The sequence below is a fragment of the Notothenia coriiceps genome, unplaced genomic scaffold, assembly GCF_000735185.1.
Source record: "Notothenia coriiceps isolate Sejong01 unplaced genomic scaffold, NC01 NC01_scaffold00016139, whole genome shotgun sequence".
Taxonomy (NCBI): Eukaryota; Metazoa; Chordata; class Actinopteri; order Perciformes; family Nototheniidae; genus Notothenia; species Notothenia coriiceps.
This window is the reverse complement of record NW_011348840.1, coordinates 1,635-14,851: the sequence shown is the minus strand read 5'-3', so window position 1 is coordinate 14,851 and position 13,217 is coordinate 1,635. Positions and strand designations below refer to the sequence as shown.

At 39.8% G+C, this 13,217-nt stretch overlaps 1 protein-coding gene across 1 annotated transcript; it reads left to right on the top strand.

The window, feature by feature from the left end:
* Positions 1-418: 418 nt before the first annotated feature.
* Positions 419-12,966, top strand: LOC104949408 (eukaryotic translation initiation factor 3 subunit E-A-like; the record flags this gene model as incomplete). The annotated part of the gene is made up of 5 exons (XM_010775766.1): positions 419-565; positions 872-996; positions 5,279-5,405; positions 6,512-6,613; positions 12,857-12,966. Coding segments are annotated over 5 exons (611 nt in total), but the record flags the coding sequence as incomplete, so codon positions are not given.
* Positions 12,967-13,217: the final 251 nt, after the last annotated feature.

Below are 13,217 nucleotides of genomic sequence, written 5' to 3'. Positions count from 1 at the left end.
CATGAATCTGTCATAGCTGATATGCCTTAAGGTTTGAGCAATCGGCATTACCCTGCCTACTAAACTTCACTGCATCCAAAATGTTTTACTACTAGCAAATCATTCAGACCACATTGTCACGCACATGGTCTAAATGTGCCTTTTACTCTTATTTAACTGTATGGTCAGCAGCTTCAATGTTTCATTTGTAGCATCTAAAAGTGCAGCTGATTTGATTTGATTTTTTTTTTAAACAGTCTTAATCTTTTTCTGTCAAGTTCCATTCCCTTCGGATGACATACTTTAATCCATTTATCCAGTTCAGTTGTGCCACTAAAGCCAAACAAGCAGTGGCAAACTCAAGCCCAGCGTCACTGTGTATGTCAACCAGTTGGAGTAAAATGTTTGTTTTAATGTTGTTTGCTTCAGGTTTGAATAGTGCACTGTGTTTGTTCCAAAGGTCCCGGCTACAGACAGGAATGCCCTGAACTCCCTGTGGGGCAAGCTGGCCTCTGAGATCCTGATGCAGAACTGGGAGGCTGCCATGGAGGACCTCACCCGCCTGAGGGAGACTATTGATAACAACGTAAATGCCCCACTTCTCAGAATTTGATACCAAATGTAGATTCCCTTACATAGACTCCCATATCGACATTTCATTTTCAGGAGGGCTCTGCTGTGGCATATACCCACACACACACACTTATCAGACCACTTAAGAATTTGGATTTTAGTATGAAGTGGTTACAAGTTTTATTGATGACCATTTGGGAGAGGAGGGCTTGGTTTTGTTGTGCCTTATGGGAGAATAGCTTTTGTTTTGTACTTTTTTTTCACCTTGCTTCTCTTCTAACCCTAACCGTGTCTATTTTCCTATCTTTGTCCTTTCCAGACTGTCACCTCCCCGCTCCAGGCCCTCCAGCAGAGGACATGGCTCATTCACTGGTCCCTCTTCGTCTTCTTCAACCACCCCAAGGGCAGAGACAATATCATTGAGCTCTTTCTGTATCAGCCACAGTAAGTACAATTTCTCATACATTTTCCTGTTTTAACCCTTTTAAGATTTTACATCCAGGAAATGTTGAGAAGAATACCAGGAAGCAGTTGTAAAGATAAGATCCCTTTCCACTAAACGATCGCAACATGAAAGGAATGGTTCTGTAGCCTGGTTGTACCATAAAGCGAAGTTGAAATCCATAGACTGTTATATTTTCCTTTTGGCAAAATCTGCTCTGTGAATTAAAAAATATGCATGTCTGTGTAGTTAATGTTGCTTCGAAGATCACAATGGTCGGGATTCTATCTATACTAAACCTCTATATGTTTCTACCAAACAACAGCAGAAAAGTAATGTTCAGAACTATTCCTGAAAATTGGCCTAAATTGATTTGGCATAGTTATTGTTTTGGTCAATTCATCCAAAAGCTGCCACTTAATACTTCTGAGAGACTGTACAGCAACTTTGAGTATTTCAACAAATGATCATCCTAACCAAAACAGTTTTCTTCTGTTGTGTTGGTCATGTGACCATTTGTATGTATGTTTTGGACTTATTGGACATGTGAGCTGTATGTGTGTGGTTATTAGAGATGTTAAGATTCACCGATTCGCATCGGTGCACCGGCATAAACGTTCAAGATGCGAGTGCACCGGTCGAAAGAGTGCACATCGGCTACAATTTGGGTTGAACTCGCGATGCATCGATTGCGTAGCGTCTTTGCATCGGTAAAAAACCGATTCATTCATATAAAATCCCCTCATCTTGTCAACGCTCAGCAGAGACGATCTTTGATATTTACTTCGCCACTACGGAGGCCGAGAGTCTCAGTTATCAACACACATGGAACCTACAACCAAAGTCCATACCTACAACTCAAACGTTTGGCAACACTTCGGATTGTTCAAGAAAGACGGTGTAAAAGTCCTTTATGCTATATAGTTGACCGCAGGTCATGGAGAGTAATAAGGTATCCGTAGACCTTTGTATGAGGTATCTTTATTACTTAACAGGTCTACAGCCATGATACATAGATCCGTCCTAGATGCGGACTTGCATACACACAGTATCACTCCGCAGCCGCACCCCATCAGTAACGTCCTGATGGTATATGTGCGCGGCACTATTTACTACAGACGGTCAACTTGAAAAATCACTCGCAAATTGTTAACGATGCTGAGCCGCTTTAAAGTACACAAGTAGTTCGAGGAACTTAGCGACGCACATAAAGAGGCGACGTGGGTTCTGCGGCTGAAAAGAGAAACCTGAAAGTTAGACATGAGTTAAATCACTCAGTGAGGTGTTCTGTCAGAGAGAGTGATGTTTAGTTTACAGCAGCCTGTGGCCAATAATAATTTAAATGTCTTCCTTACTGTAAGCAGTTATGAAATACCTGTTTGTGAAAGGTTATTTGTATTCTTTATTGTTCATATAGAAACCACTGCTTTCTGCTCACTGGTGAGTTAGCCTATGAATGAGTAAGCACATCAGGCTGGCAGCTGTATGGGCATTGCTCTATGGTAGCTGTTATTTGCACATTGTTAATCATGAGCAATGCATCCTTACATTGTTTAACTGTGAGGTGTTATACAATTGTACTGTACTCTGGAGAGCTTTTAAAGGTAAAAAAATAAACGGCATGATGGGATGTGCAGTACCAAATATGTAAAGCACTTTTTTGTTAATGTATGATTTGCTGCATATCAGGAATAAAACAAAAATCCTCTGTCGTACCATATTGAAGTATCATTATTTTTGCATCGTGTTGAATCGTATCGTATCGCCCCGAATCGCATAATGTTGAATCAAATCGTATCGAACTGTATCGCAACAGGGGTGAATCGTATCGTATCGCATCGCCTGGTGTTTCAAATGTATCGTTAATGTATCGTATCGTGGCAACGTATCGAGATGCGCATCGCATCGGCCTCAGTGATGGAGATGCACATCCCTAGTGGTTATGTATCTGTTTTTTGTCATTTGGTCCATATGAAATTATATTGCGTTGTAGCTAAATTCTAAATGCTAAGATGATTTGGAGAAAAGGTCAGTGATTGTTTTTTTTCTAACATTAAGTTGATTTAGAGAAAACCATTAGCTTTAATAACACATTTTTGGGTGTTGGGCTCCATCATGAACCCTGCTGGTATTTTTAAAGTGGTTTCAGAAGTGTGTGTTTTCGTGTGGTCTGTTTACTCTCAAAATCGTGGAACGAGGCCATGTGTATCGCAGATCGGAAACTTTATACACTGCGTTAACATTTGCACACCGCCCATTCTGATGTATTTGCTCCCTCCCCCCTGTTCTGATTGCAGGCTTGTATAATTGTACAGATGATTGGCCTCCACAGACAGTATGACAGGCAACCACAACACAGCGCACTCAAATGTCTGGTTCCCTGAATTTTACTCAGTTTTTAATTTTATTGCGCATGATTAAAGAGGCCTGCCCAATAATTACTCATGAAAAGCTCACCCAACCATCTGTGTGGACAAACTGAGGTAGTTTTGTGTGCTTTGCAGTTTCACAGTCTAGAAACCTCATGTTTTCCCCACTGAGGCTTGGCTCTTGTTTCCCATCTTTTGACCAGTACTTCCTTTGGCTGGAGTCGGTGACCAGCAGCTGGCCTTCAGCTTCATATATGACCTCCCTTACCCCTGCAGTCAGCAGATGTTGATCCAAAAACTTGTTTGTGTAAAAACTTGTTTGTGTACTATATCTGACTTACTTGATAGTCATTGGTTCTGAAAAGCTTTCGTGTCAACAAACCCATAAAATGATGCCCATTAAGGTCACAGAACACAATTTCATAAAATGTCGCTTTTTGGGCCGCCATCGAAAAAAAAATATTTGTTGTTATTCAGGGTGGATGTTGCTTAGGAAGTAGACTGGTCGTCCTCCAATAAGAAAGTCGATTTTCTTTCAACATAAGCCCCTGTAGTCAACATGTTTAGGTGTCCTTTGGCAAGATACTTTGTTTTGCTCTTCATGGCCTGGTCTATGGTTTGCGAATGTGTGTGAATCGCACAAATAAACTATTCCTCATTTTACTGGAGACTGACTGGAACTCCATTACGGACCCCTGGTGGTGAACCACTGGTCTCTATCACTCGTTTTATTGTTCAACGTGATTTTCTTTTATAAAATGGCCACAAAACGTGACCTTGTTGTGCCCTGTCCCACTTCCTTCTATGTTCTCCCTCCACTCCCCCCTCCCATCCCCCACACACACCGTTTAACAGAATAAATCTGAATTCATACTTTATTTCTTGGCTGCATGCTTCTGTAGCATCTTCAGCAAACCAGTGCAGTGACGCTTTTCGCCTCAAACTCAAAAAAAGATGAAGTCCCCTAAGTGGAATTGGGTGAATGCCCTGCAGATAGGGTACAGTGACTCATGCAGGATCGCTTGCTATTGGAGCCCCCCCTAGAGAGTGAGTAGGTGTAAGTTAATCAGGAACACAGTGCGGAGCATTGCGGTTTTCCACGGGAGTCAAGCAACTACAAAAGGAAGGAGGGAGGGAAAGGGAGTGCTCTTCTAAAACCAGAAACATGATGGCTTTGCCAAGCAGCCCATTGCTGTTTTTAGACTCTACATCACTACTGCCACAGGTCCCCCTGTCCCTTTAATTGTTTCAGCTAATTAAACTGCTGCCGGCTGTCTTTCTCTGAACACCATGTGTTCCTCCGGACTCAGCTATAGGAGACATGAAGGGGCCCACTCCACTTCCTCTTTTCAGATCTAATTTGATCAATTTGGGGTTGGGTGGAGGGTAAAGTTCAAAGATGGATATTAAAAAAACACTAAGGAGTTTTGGTGATACACTTAATGTTGATGTTGATTGCCAGCTTGACAAGCAATATGTTGTGTGTGCAGACCTTACATGCTGTTTTTACAGAACCCTGTCTCCACAGTTGGTGTGGGATTAGAGTCAGCCTGTTAGCAGCGTCCTGTCTCTTGTGTTCAGCCCTTAGCTAGTTGACCTGTGGTTGGAACATCAGTCCCTGATGGATTGTGTTTCAGCTACTGAGCAGGTCCCTGCTCACTGATCTATATCTTCTTGCCAGGGTTTCCTTTTCCTCCTCCCCTCTTGGTAGGACACTAATGAAAGAGACGGCTTAAAGCTGGGACCACTGTGCAGAAGCGAGGGGTCCTGTCAGGACATTTATCTGTTTTAGCCGCAAAGGCTTCCCCTGTGTGCTAAATGCCAGGAGCCCAAAAGGCAGCCAAGATGTTCTATTATGCATCCTTGTAAAGATCATGTCTTTGCTTAAATCAGTAATATCCTTCACTCTTTCCAGGTACCTCAATGCTATCCAGACTATGTGCCCACACATCCTGCGTTACCTGACCACAGCCATCATCACAAACAAGGATGTCCGCAAGCGTCGGCAGGTCCTGAAGGATTTGGTGAAGGTCATTCAGCAGGTATTACAATTATTTATTTATTTTTACAACAAAGTGTACATGGCTACCAGGTCTTTGCTTATAGGCCTTATACGTTGGAGGATGAGTAACAGTCTGACCATTACATTAGAAGGTTAAGGAACCAAAATTCAGTATAGAGTAAGAACCAAATCCAAAATGCCTGGTAACCAAGGGTCAGGGTTAGTGTTAGGGATTTCCTGTGAGTAGGCATGTGACTGTTTTTTAACCCCTTTAACTGAAATCAAGAACCATTAACAACCTTAATCAATAAGCGGAACTGAAATCATTCAAATCTAAACTATACCCAAACCTAGTAAACCAATAGCATACTAGGGCTTCCCTTTTTTAAGCTCAGCTCGTGTATATAGGTTTTTGGTCCTAGCTCACAACACATTACTTCTGATGAATGTGCTACGGTACCAATGTCTTCTCCACCAGTGATTGTACCTATATTAGAGATCTGAGCACTGTCTTGGTGGGTTGTGGGTAGTCTTTAAAACATGCGCCCAGTGCTCTCAGCTCTGTGGCCTCAGGTCAGGCTGGGTCTCTGTCTTTGAGTTCAAAATGTGTTTTCACTCAGACCTTTGTAAACTGTTATCTTTATTTAGCTTGTGTGCCCAACAGGTGGTTTTTCCTAACTATCTAGTCATTACCAGTCATTACCTTCAACCAAACTAGGATTTATGATTTCCAGAGATGCACCTCCTTAATAGATTGCTAGTCAAAACAGTCAGAAACTATTTGTGGTCGATTGGTTATACACACATGCAGCATGATCGTTATCGATGTCAGTTATATATTTTTTATTTGAAAAAAAAACAAAAAAAACTGAATTGGCAAATATCTGAAACAGTATATCATATTTTAAATGAACGGCAAGAAAAGTTACAAATATCCACATCTAATTATTTATTTCTTATGTTTATATTCGGATATTACTAATTTCTATTTTTAATTGCACAATAAACATAAATTACATATTTATGCTTTATCTACTTTATTAAACATGAAATTGTTAAATTCTAAGCTATAGAAGCTTTGATTAAGAAATAAATGTCTTAAGGCATAATACTTGATTATATAATATTGATTTCTTTTTTTTTCAGGAGTCGTACACCTACAAGGATCCTATTACAGAGTTTGTGGAGTGCCTGTACGTAAACTTTGACTTTGACAGTGCCCAGAAAAAACTCAGGGAGTGCGAGTCGGTGAGTAAGCACTTCTGTTCCGACCTTTTGTGACCAAGAAGAGAAGTCATGGTTTATTGTGGCTCTCCATGACTCAACAAAGGTCTCCTGGGGATTTCAGAACTTTTGCTGTAGAGCATCGCAGTAAACATTGTTAGTAATCGCATGATCTCTGTATGACCCTCTGTCTGATCAAACAGCGCTTTTTATTATGGACTTCTGCTTGGGTCCCGTTAAAACAGAACACTCATAGTCTGTGTCTCATACTATCAGATATAAAGCTCCTTTTGGAAACTGTGTGACTCAGGCTTCAGTCAGATTGGACAGCGGCCTTTAATTGACCTATCAGGCTTGTAGTTAACAGTAAAAGCATTATAAGCAAGTCTCTGCAGACACTCTCTATAAGAGGGATATCTGTCAAAGCACCGTCATTTCAAAGCGTTTATTTCCATTCTTGGGTTGTAATGGCTTAATGTAACATGAACGTAAAAGTCCTCTTTGTATGTTCACTACAAAGATGAACACACAGAGAACACTGATCCATGATAAGTTATATGTAGAGCTCAGTGGAAAAACATAGTATGACATTGTTTTCAATTCTATTTCTATTAAAACTTCTGTGGCTATGATCTCTTAGTACAATATGTGTTAAAGAACAGTTCTGACACTCTTCTCATTCTAGATAGAGCTCAGTAGTAGTACATCCACATGCTATTTTGTAATTTGTTTAGGAAACAAATGGCACTTGTAATACATGGGTCAAAAATGTGTAGTGACAAACAATGTAAAGGAATGACATTGTTTGGTGTCACTAAGTTACTGTTATACAAGGTATCAGTTTCACTTTCATTGTGTAGCATTACCCTCTACATATCCATACCAATGCATCTTAAACATTTTCTCAAATTCATATAAATGATGTCTCAGTATAATGCAGTGCAAAAACTGGAAATGATAAACTCTCTATACACAAAAATAAATAAGAGATTTATTAGTCTTCTAAAGTGTTGCTAAAATTGCTTTCTGTGCAACATATTTAGACATATTGCAATGCAAGAGTTGCATTTCCATTCAGTTAGGTACATTGCGTGTTTATGTTTATTTAGGATCCCCATTAGCTTTTGCTTTTGACAAAAGCTACTCTTCCTGGGGTCCGACACTTAAAACAATACAACAATAATACTACAACATTCAAGACATAAGTCCTGACATCATTATCAACAATCTCCAATATCATCAACAATGTCATCCACTTTCAATATCAATCTCAGCCAAGGATGAGTGCACAAGACACTAGGGCTGTACCCGAATATCCAAATATTCGTTCGTTGGAGTACTATTCGGGTTTCAATTTCTTTATTCGTTTTTTCTTTCTTTTTTAATTTATTGAAATCTCCAATATCAACGTAAGAGCTTGTGCCTCTTCGGGGGTGCTAACACTTAACCATAAACGTTATTGTTTACTTTCTCCGTCTTTATATGTAGATATTACTTTTTCTCCATTAATCTCCGTCACGTTGTTTCCATAGCAACAACAACTTCCTGTCAACTGCGCTAACTCTCCTTCAAAATAAAAGCATTTCCATACAAAATAGAAAGCCAAGCCAAATTACACTTAAGACATATACAACTGCAACGAAAGTAACAAACACAGTGCGATATCCTTTTCAATTTCAAAGAACACAAATTGGGTTGTCCCCCCCGCGCGGAACAAATATTCGCTACTGATTACTACCGAATATCTGGAGCCCGAAAAATGGTATTCGGGAAAGCCCTACAAGACACCCACCAGTACAAAGCATGATACAATTAAATTAGGGTATCACAGCTCACAAGGGTACATTGTCATTAGTAGATGGCCCTTCAATCTCTTCTTGAAAGAGGCTCTGGACTCTATTTCAGCAAGGTAGTTTGGCAATGAGTTCCATTCCTTTTATAGCTCTATAAGTCACAGAACATTTCAGAAGATTTGTCCTGGTTTTAGGTGCCAGTAGATGGCCTGATGTAGCTTGTCTAGTCTTATGGTCATGCTCGTCTCTTGTGTAAACTATTTGGTCATAAAAATACAGTGTTTTTTTGCTAAATTGGACATTATTTGTACACTGTAACAAGAATGCCTCTACAGATAAATGATGTGTCACATTGATGGCATAAGTAGAACTTTCCTGATTCTAGAGCTGGTCTGGTGTTGTGCTATATGTATGTTTTGTGTTATTACATTTTTGTTTTTCATCCTTTGCTCACAAACTGTCATTCGTTTTTACACAATGGACTTGATCATTTGGACCTAGAGAGGAATAAAAGACAATACCCTGGGTTATTTGGCCCATTTATCTTGCATCTTGACAATAAACCTTCAGAAGGAAAAACATCTGTCCTGATCAAATAGTTTTTTCCCAGGAGTAAATGTTTATAAATCATGTCAGCGGTTTGCTGGCGGTTCCGTTTCATTTTAAACTGTTTTTTAAAAATCTAATATAAGGAGTCTTTAGCTTCCCTAATCAGTGTTTAACAAATGAGGAAGTTACGACAAAACTCATTGGAGAAGATTTGTTTTTACTTAGTCATACCCTCAAAATAATCTGTCATGGTCAGAAAAAAGTCCAAGAGGATGTTCCAAGAGAAAATAAGATTTTTCCTGTTCAAAGCCCTCAAGGGGCCATATCCAAATGATGAAATGTACTATCAACAATATTAGAGTTGTATCCTATTTCAGCTAAAACATGACTCAAGCACTCAATCACTGACCTTGTTAAAAATTGCACGCACTTTTTAGGAACTCTCCGGGTTGGTCTTGACCTCGCCCCGTGGGGTTCTGTTTACAAAGACCCTACTGTGGTTGAAACAGATGCTCCTAACCAAACTACCTCTCAGGTCAGAGCCCAAGTTATTCCAGGTGCTTTTAACACTGGCTTACATGTCAGTCTTATCAGAGCATGTCCAATAGGCACACACAACCTCCATTGACCTCATTCATTTCACAAGCAGATCTAGCGTGCTGGGTGGTTCCAAAAAATGTTTAACAGCACCTTTAATGCATTACCTGTGATGGTCTGCAAACATTCTCCACCAAAATGGTCTTGTTTGAAGTCAGTAATGCAGTTTTTTTCCTCCTTGAATTCACATGCAAGCTTTTAAAAAGCACATTATTTCAGTGGTCAGGGGAAGGTTTATGGACTGCAGAGTCATTAGGGTAAACGGATACCCTTTTGGGATGGGCTCTCGTCTTGATGAACATTTGCAATGCATCATTTCTGAGCCATTGGCAAGAGTGGCACACATATATATTAACTGATTGCTGTAATAGCAAGATATGGGTATTGTTTTCAGCTCTCCTGTCTTCGGTGCTTTCAAATGGGTAGGTTTTAAATTGTTCTATTCCGACGGTACCAGGGCTAATTTTCTTTCTTTCCCACCCCACCCCAATGTCGAATCACTGTCAGATGTTGGATGCTTGCATGTCAAAGATTGAAAAGTATAGGCCCACCTATAGTCAGGCCTTTTAAGATTGCGCTTGAAAGGGCCCTTCAAGCCCCTTTCAGAATTTGTTTAAGCTTTGTGGTCTGAATCCCATATGACCGTAATTAGGGCACTTAACTGTTCAAAGTTTATCAGCCTAAAATAAGCGTTGTCATATCTGAAATGTGCGTTGCCTGATAGAGCCATGTAGTTGGGATTTATTAGAGTAGAACTCTGTGCAGATAGCAGATTTCTAAGCTTAAGCAAACATAGGGCTGGTAATTCTTGGAGGGTTTTGAAGCTCGGGGTCTGTGATGTGAAATAGCACTCAATGGAGATTTGGAATGCAGTGAGAAGTGGGAGCATTTCACACAGTGGTACCTCTGGGGCCATAGCTGGGTCATGAGCATTTGGCCATATGCAGTGGTGTCAAAGAGTCCACGTAAGGCCGTATTTCTTATTCTAACAAGCCGTAGGCGATGCAGTATGTGGACGCCTGAAAGGATTTGCTCTCATCTGTGAGTTTATTTGGACTGCTGGTTCTACAGTTGTTGGATGACTGGCGATCCTGCACAGTGGAGCTGACACTGAACTAGCACACTAGGTGACGGGTGATAAGTCTCTGACAATGTTCTCTGTGGTTTGCTATGTTCTTACCGTATCTTCACACGTTGTGGCTGAATAATTTGGATTTTTTTTAATATTTGAAGCACCTACTAGGAGTATTACCTCACAAAGGGTCCCCTCATATTTTTTTTTCAAACAGATCTAATGATGTTATTGTAGCCAGCCTGGCTCTGCCTTTCCTGTTTGATTTAACTATTTATCAACAAGGGATTGTAATTTGATTTTATTAAAAAAGAAGATTTCCTTTATTGAATTAGACATGAGACTGCCAGAAGCAGACCAATTGAAACTTATAATGCTTATAATGACTCTTCATTGCTGTTCAATACAAATATGTCCAGCTAGATTGTCCCTATAAAGTTCTGAAGTAATAATACATAGGAAATATAATATGCTTGACGTTGCTCTTAACAGTATGTCAAAAAATGCATTTACAAAATGCGACAACGGTGATTTTGGGCCTTTCTTGTCAGCGGATTATTTGAAATATTTTGCAGCAAATAATGGAACAGTCAGGTGCCAATAGAGTGAGCCTCCAAATGCTCAGCCAGGTAACCAACTACTTTCACTGTTCTGTCACTCATGCTGTGTGCAGCATAACATCAGGGGCCTCATTTATAACGCTGTGCGTAGGATTCACGTGGGAAGGTTGTGTATGTAGTAGAAATCCAAAAAATAGGCACCAACATTTTCCGATTCATCAAAACATTGCGTACCGGCGAGGAAAATGCGTACAGCACTTCCTACGCCGGTTTCCCTTTATAAATCACAATCGACTCTAAATGCGGTGCAGCTTTTGCGGGCTTCACGTAACGCCCATATTTGCCTATAAATAGTCAAAGAAACTTTATGAAGAAGATAGCAGGAAATGACGACAGAACAGCTAAAAAAGACATCTCACACCGTGTCAGATTTTGGTTATTTTGGGGAGGTCGAGATAAATCATATTGTTTGGAGGATGCAGTTTGAACCAGAGTAGCAGCATGGAGGTCGGATCGTCACCAAAATAAATAAATAAGTGGTCCGAAAAAGGTTAATGACAAAAGAAATACACAAACTTCCTCAGGCAGTGTGTTTGTACCGGGGACAGGAGACACCCCCTTGATGAGAAACTCTAAGAAATGATCGGGAAATCCCTCCGGAGTGGAGTCATGATGACTGGATCTGAATTTTTATTTTTTATTTGGTGGTTTGTGTTCCAGCTGTCGATCAGCAACTATATATCCCATAATCCACCAGTTAAAGGAAATACAACTAATGTGTTAGCTGTACAATTTACATATGGTGTTCTTAGTTTCCATACCTACGAGCGACTTATTAAGTCTTGGCAAACGGCATAAAACATGATTAAACATGGTAGTATATAAAACCATGCTCCATACAACCTATAGAAATGCAAAACGGCGTCAGTTTAGACGTAATTCTGTCCTCCTGCTTACCGCATAATTTATGAGAAAACATTTCATAACATTAACACAACATATTCGAGGTGGTTTTAAATAACATATACGTATTTATTTATTTCTCCAAGTTATGTTTTTGTGTGCACTGAGGAGTCGCAAACAGGCGTTTGTTTAATCATTTTAAGATTGGCTTTGATCAATGTTTGAAAAATGAATTCTTCATATATGATAAATGAGAGGTAACATTTTATTTATGGTATTCTTTCCACATATTTCTCTCCATTCTTCCTTCTGCCAACGGTGTCGCAGTTTCTCGTCTCTCCCGTTTTTGTGCTTAGTGCGTACGCATGGGTTAGAGTTTGCGTGGAGGACCGCAAGTTTTCCCGTCAAGTTAGTATTTTATAAATCGCAAACATTGCGTAGAAACTGGCGTACGCCATTTTTTTGAGCTTATATCCCTTTATAAATGAGGCCCCTGATCACAGTTGCTTACAGAATGCTGAGAAATTGACAATTATTGCCAGAGTTTGTAATTTAATAGACACTAGTTTGTTTTCCTGCCCCAAATATTCTGGGACCTGTAGTATTAAATTAAATTAAATTAAATTATTACATTTGCTGTTACAACCAGTAAAAGGATGGTTGCAGAATCAACCAGGACTGAAACCTAATGATTACCTTTTTATATTATGGGAAAAGAAACTTTGAAGTAGACCAAAAACATACAGTGATAACTTCTGTCTTATCTTTAAACTGCATGCTTTCTGTCTCTTAGGTCCTTGTGAATGACTTCTTCCTGGTTGCTTGTTTGGAGGACTTCATTGAGAATGCCCGTCTCTTCATCTTCGAGACCTTCTGCAGAATCCACCAGTGCATTAGCATCAAGTAAGTTGTGCAATCCAATCCAGAAAAAAGATTATTAATGTACCCCTTTTTAGAAGTAAATATATGGTCATTTGTTCTGGGAATGTCATTTTCGAGCCTGAGGCCTGAAAAACAGGCTCGAGGCTTAACTGGTTAAAGCTGACAAGTCCTAGTTTCTATCACCAGACTTGGTAAGCAGTCGGTAAACAGGAAGTAAGAACATTGGCTTTGTGTTTAGTGGAATTTTCCTCACTGATAAGTGTTTATTGCCC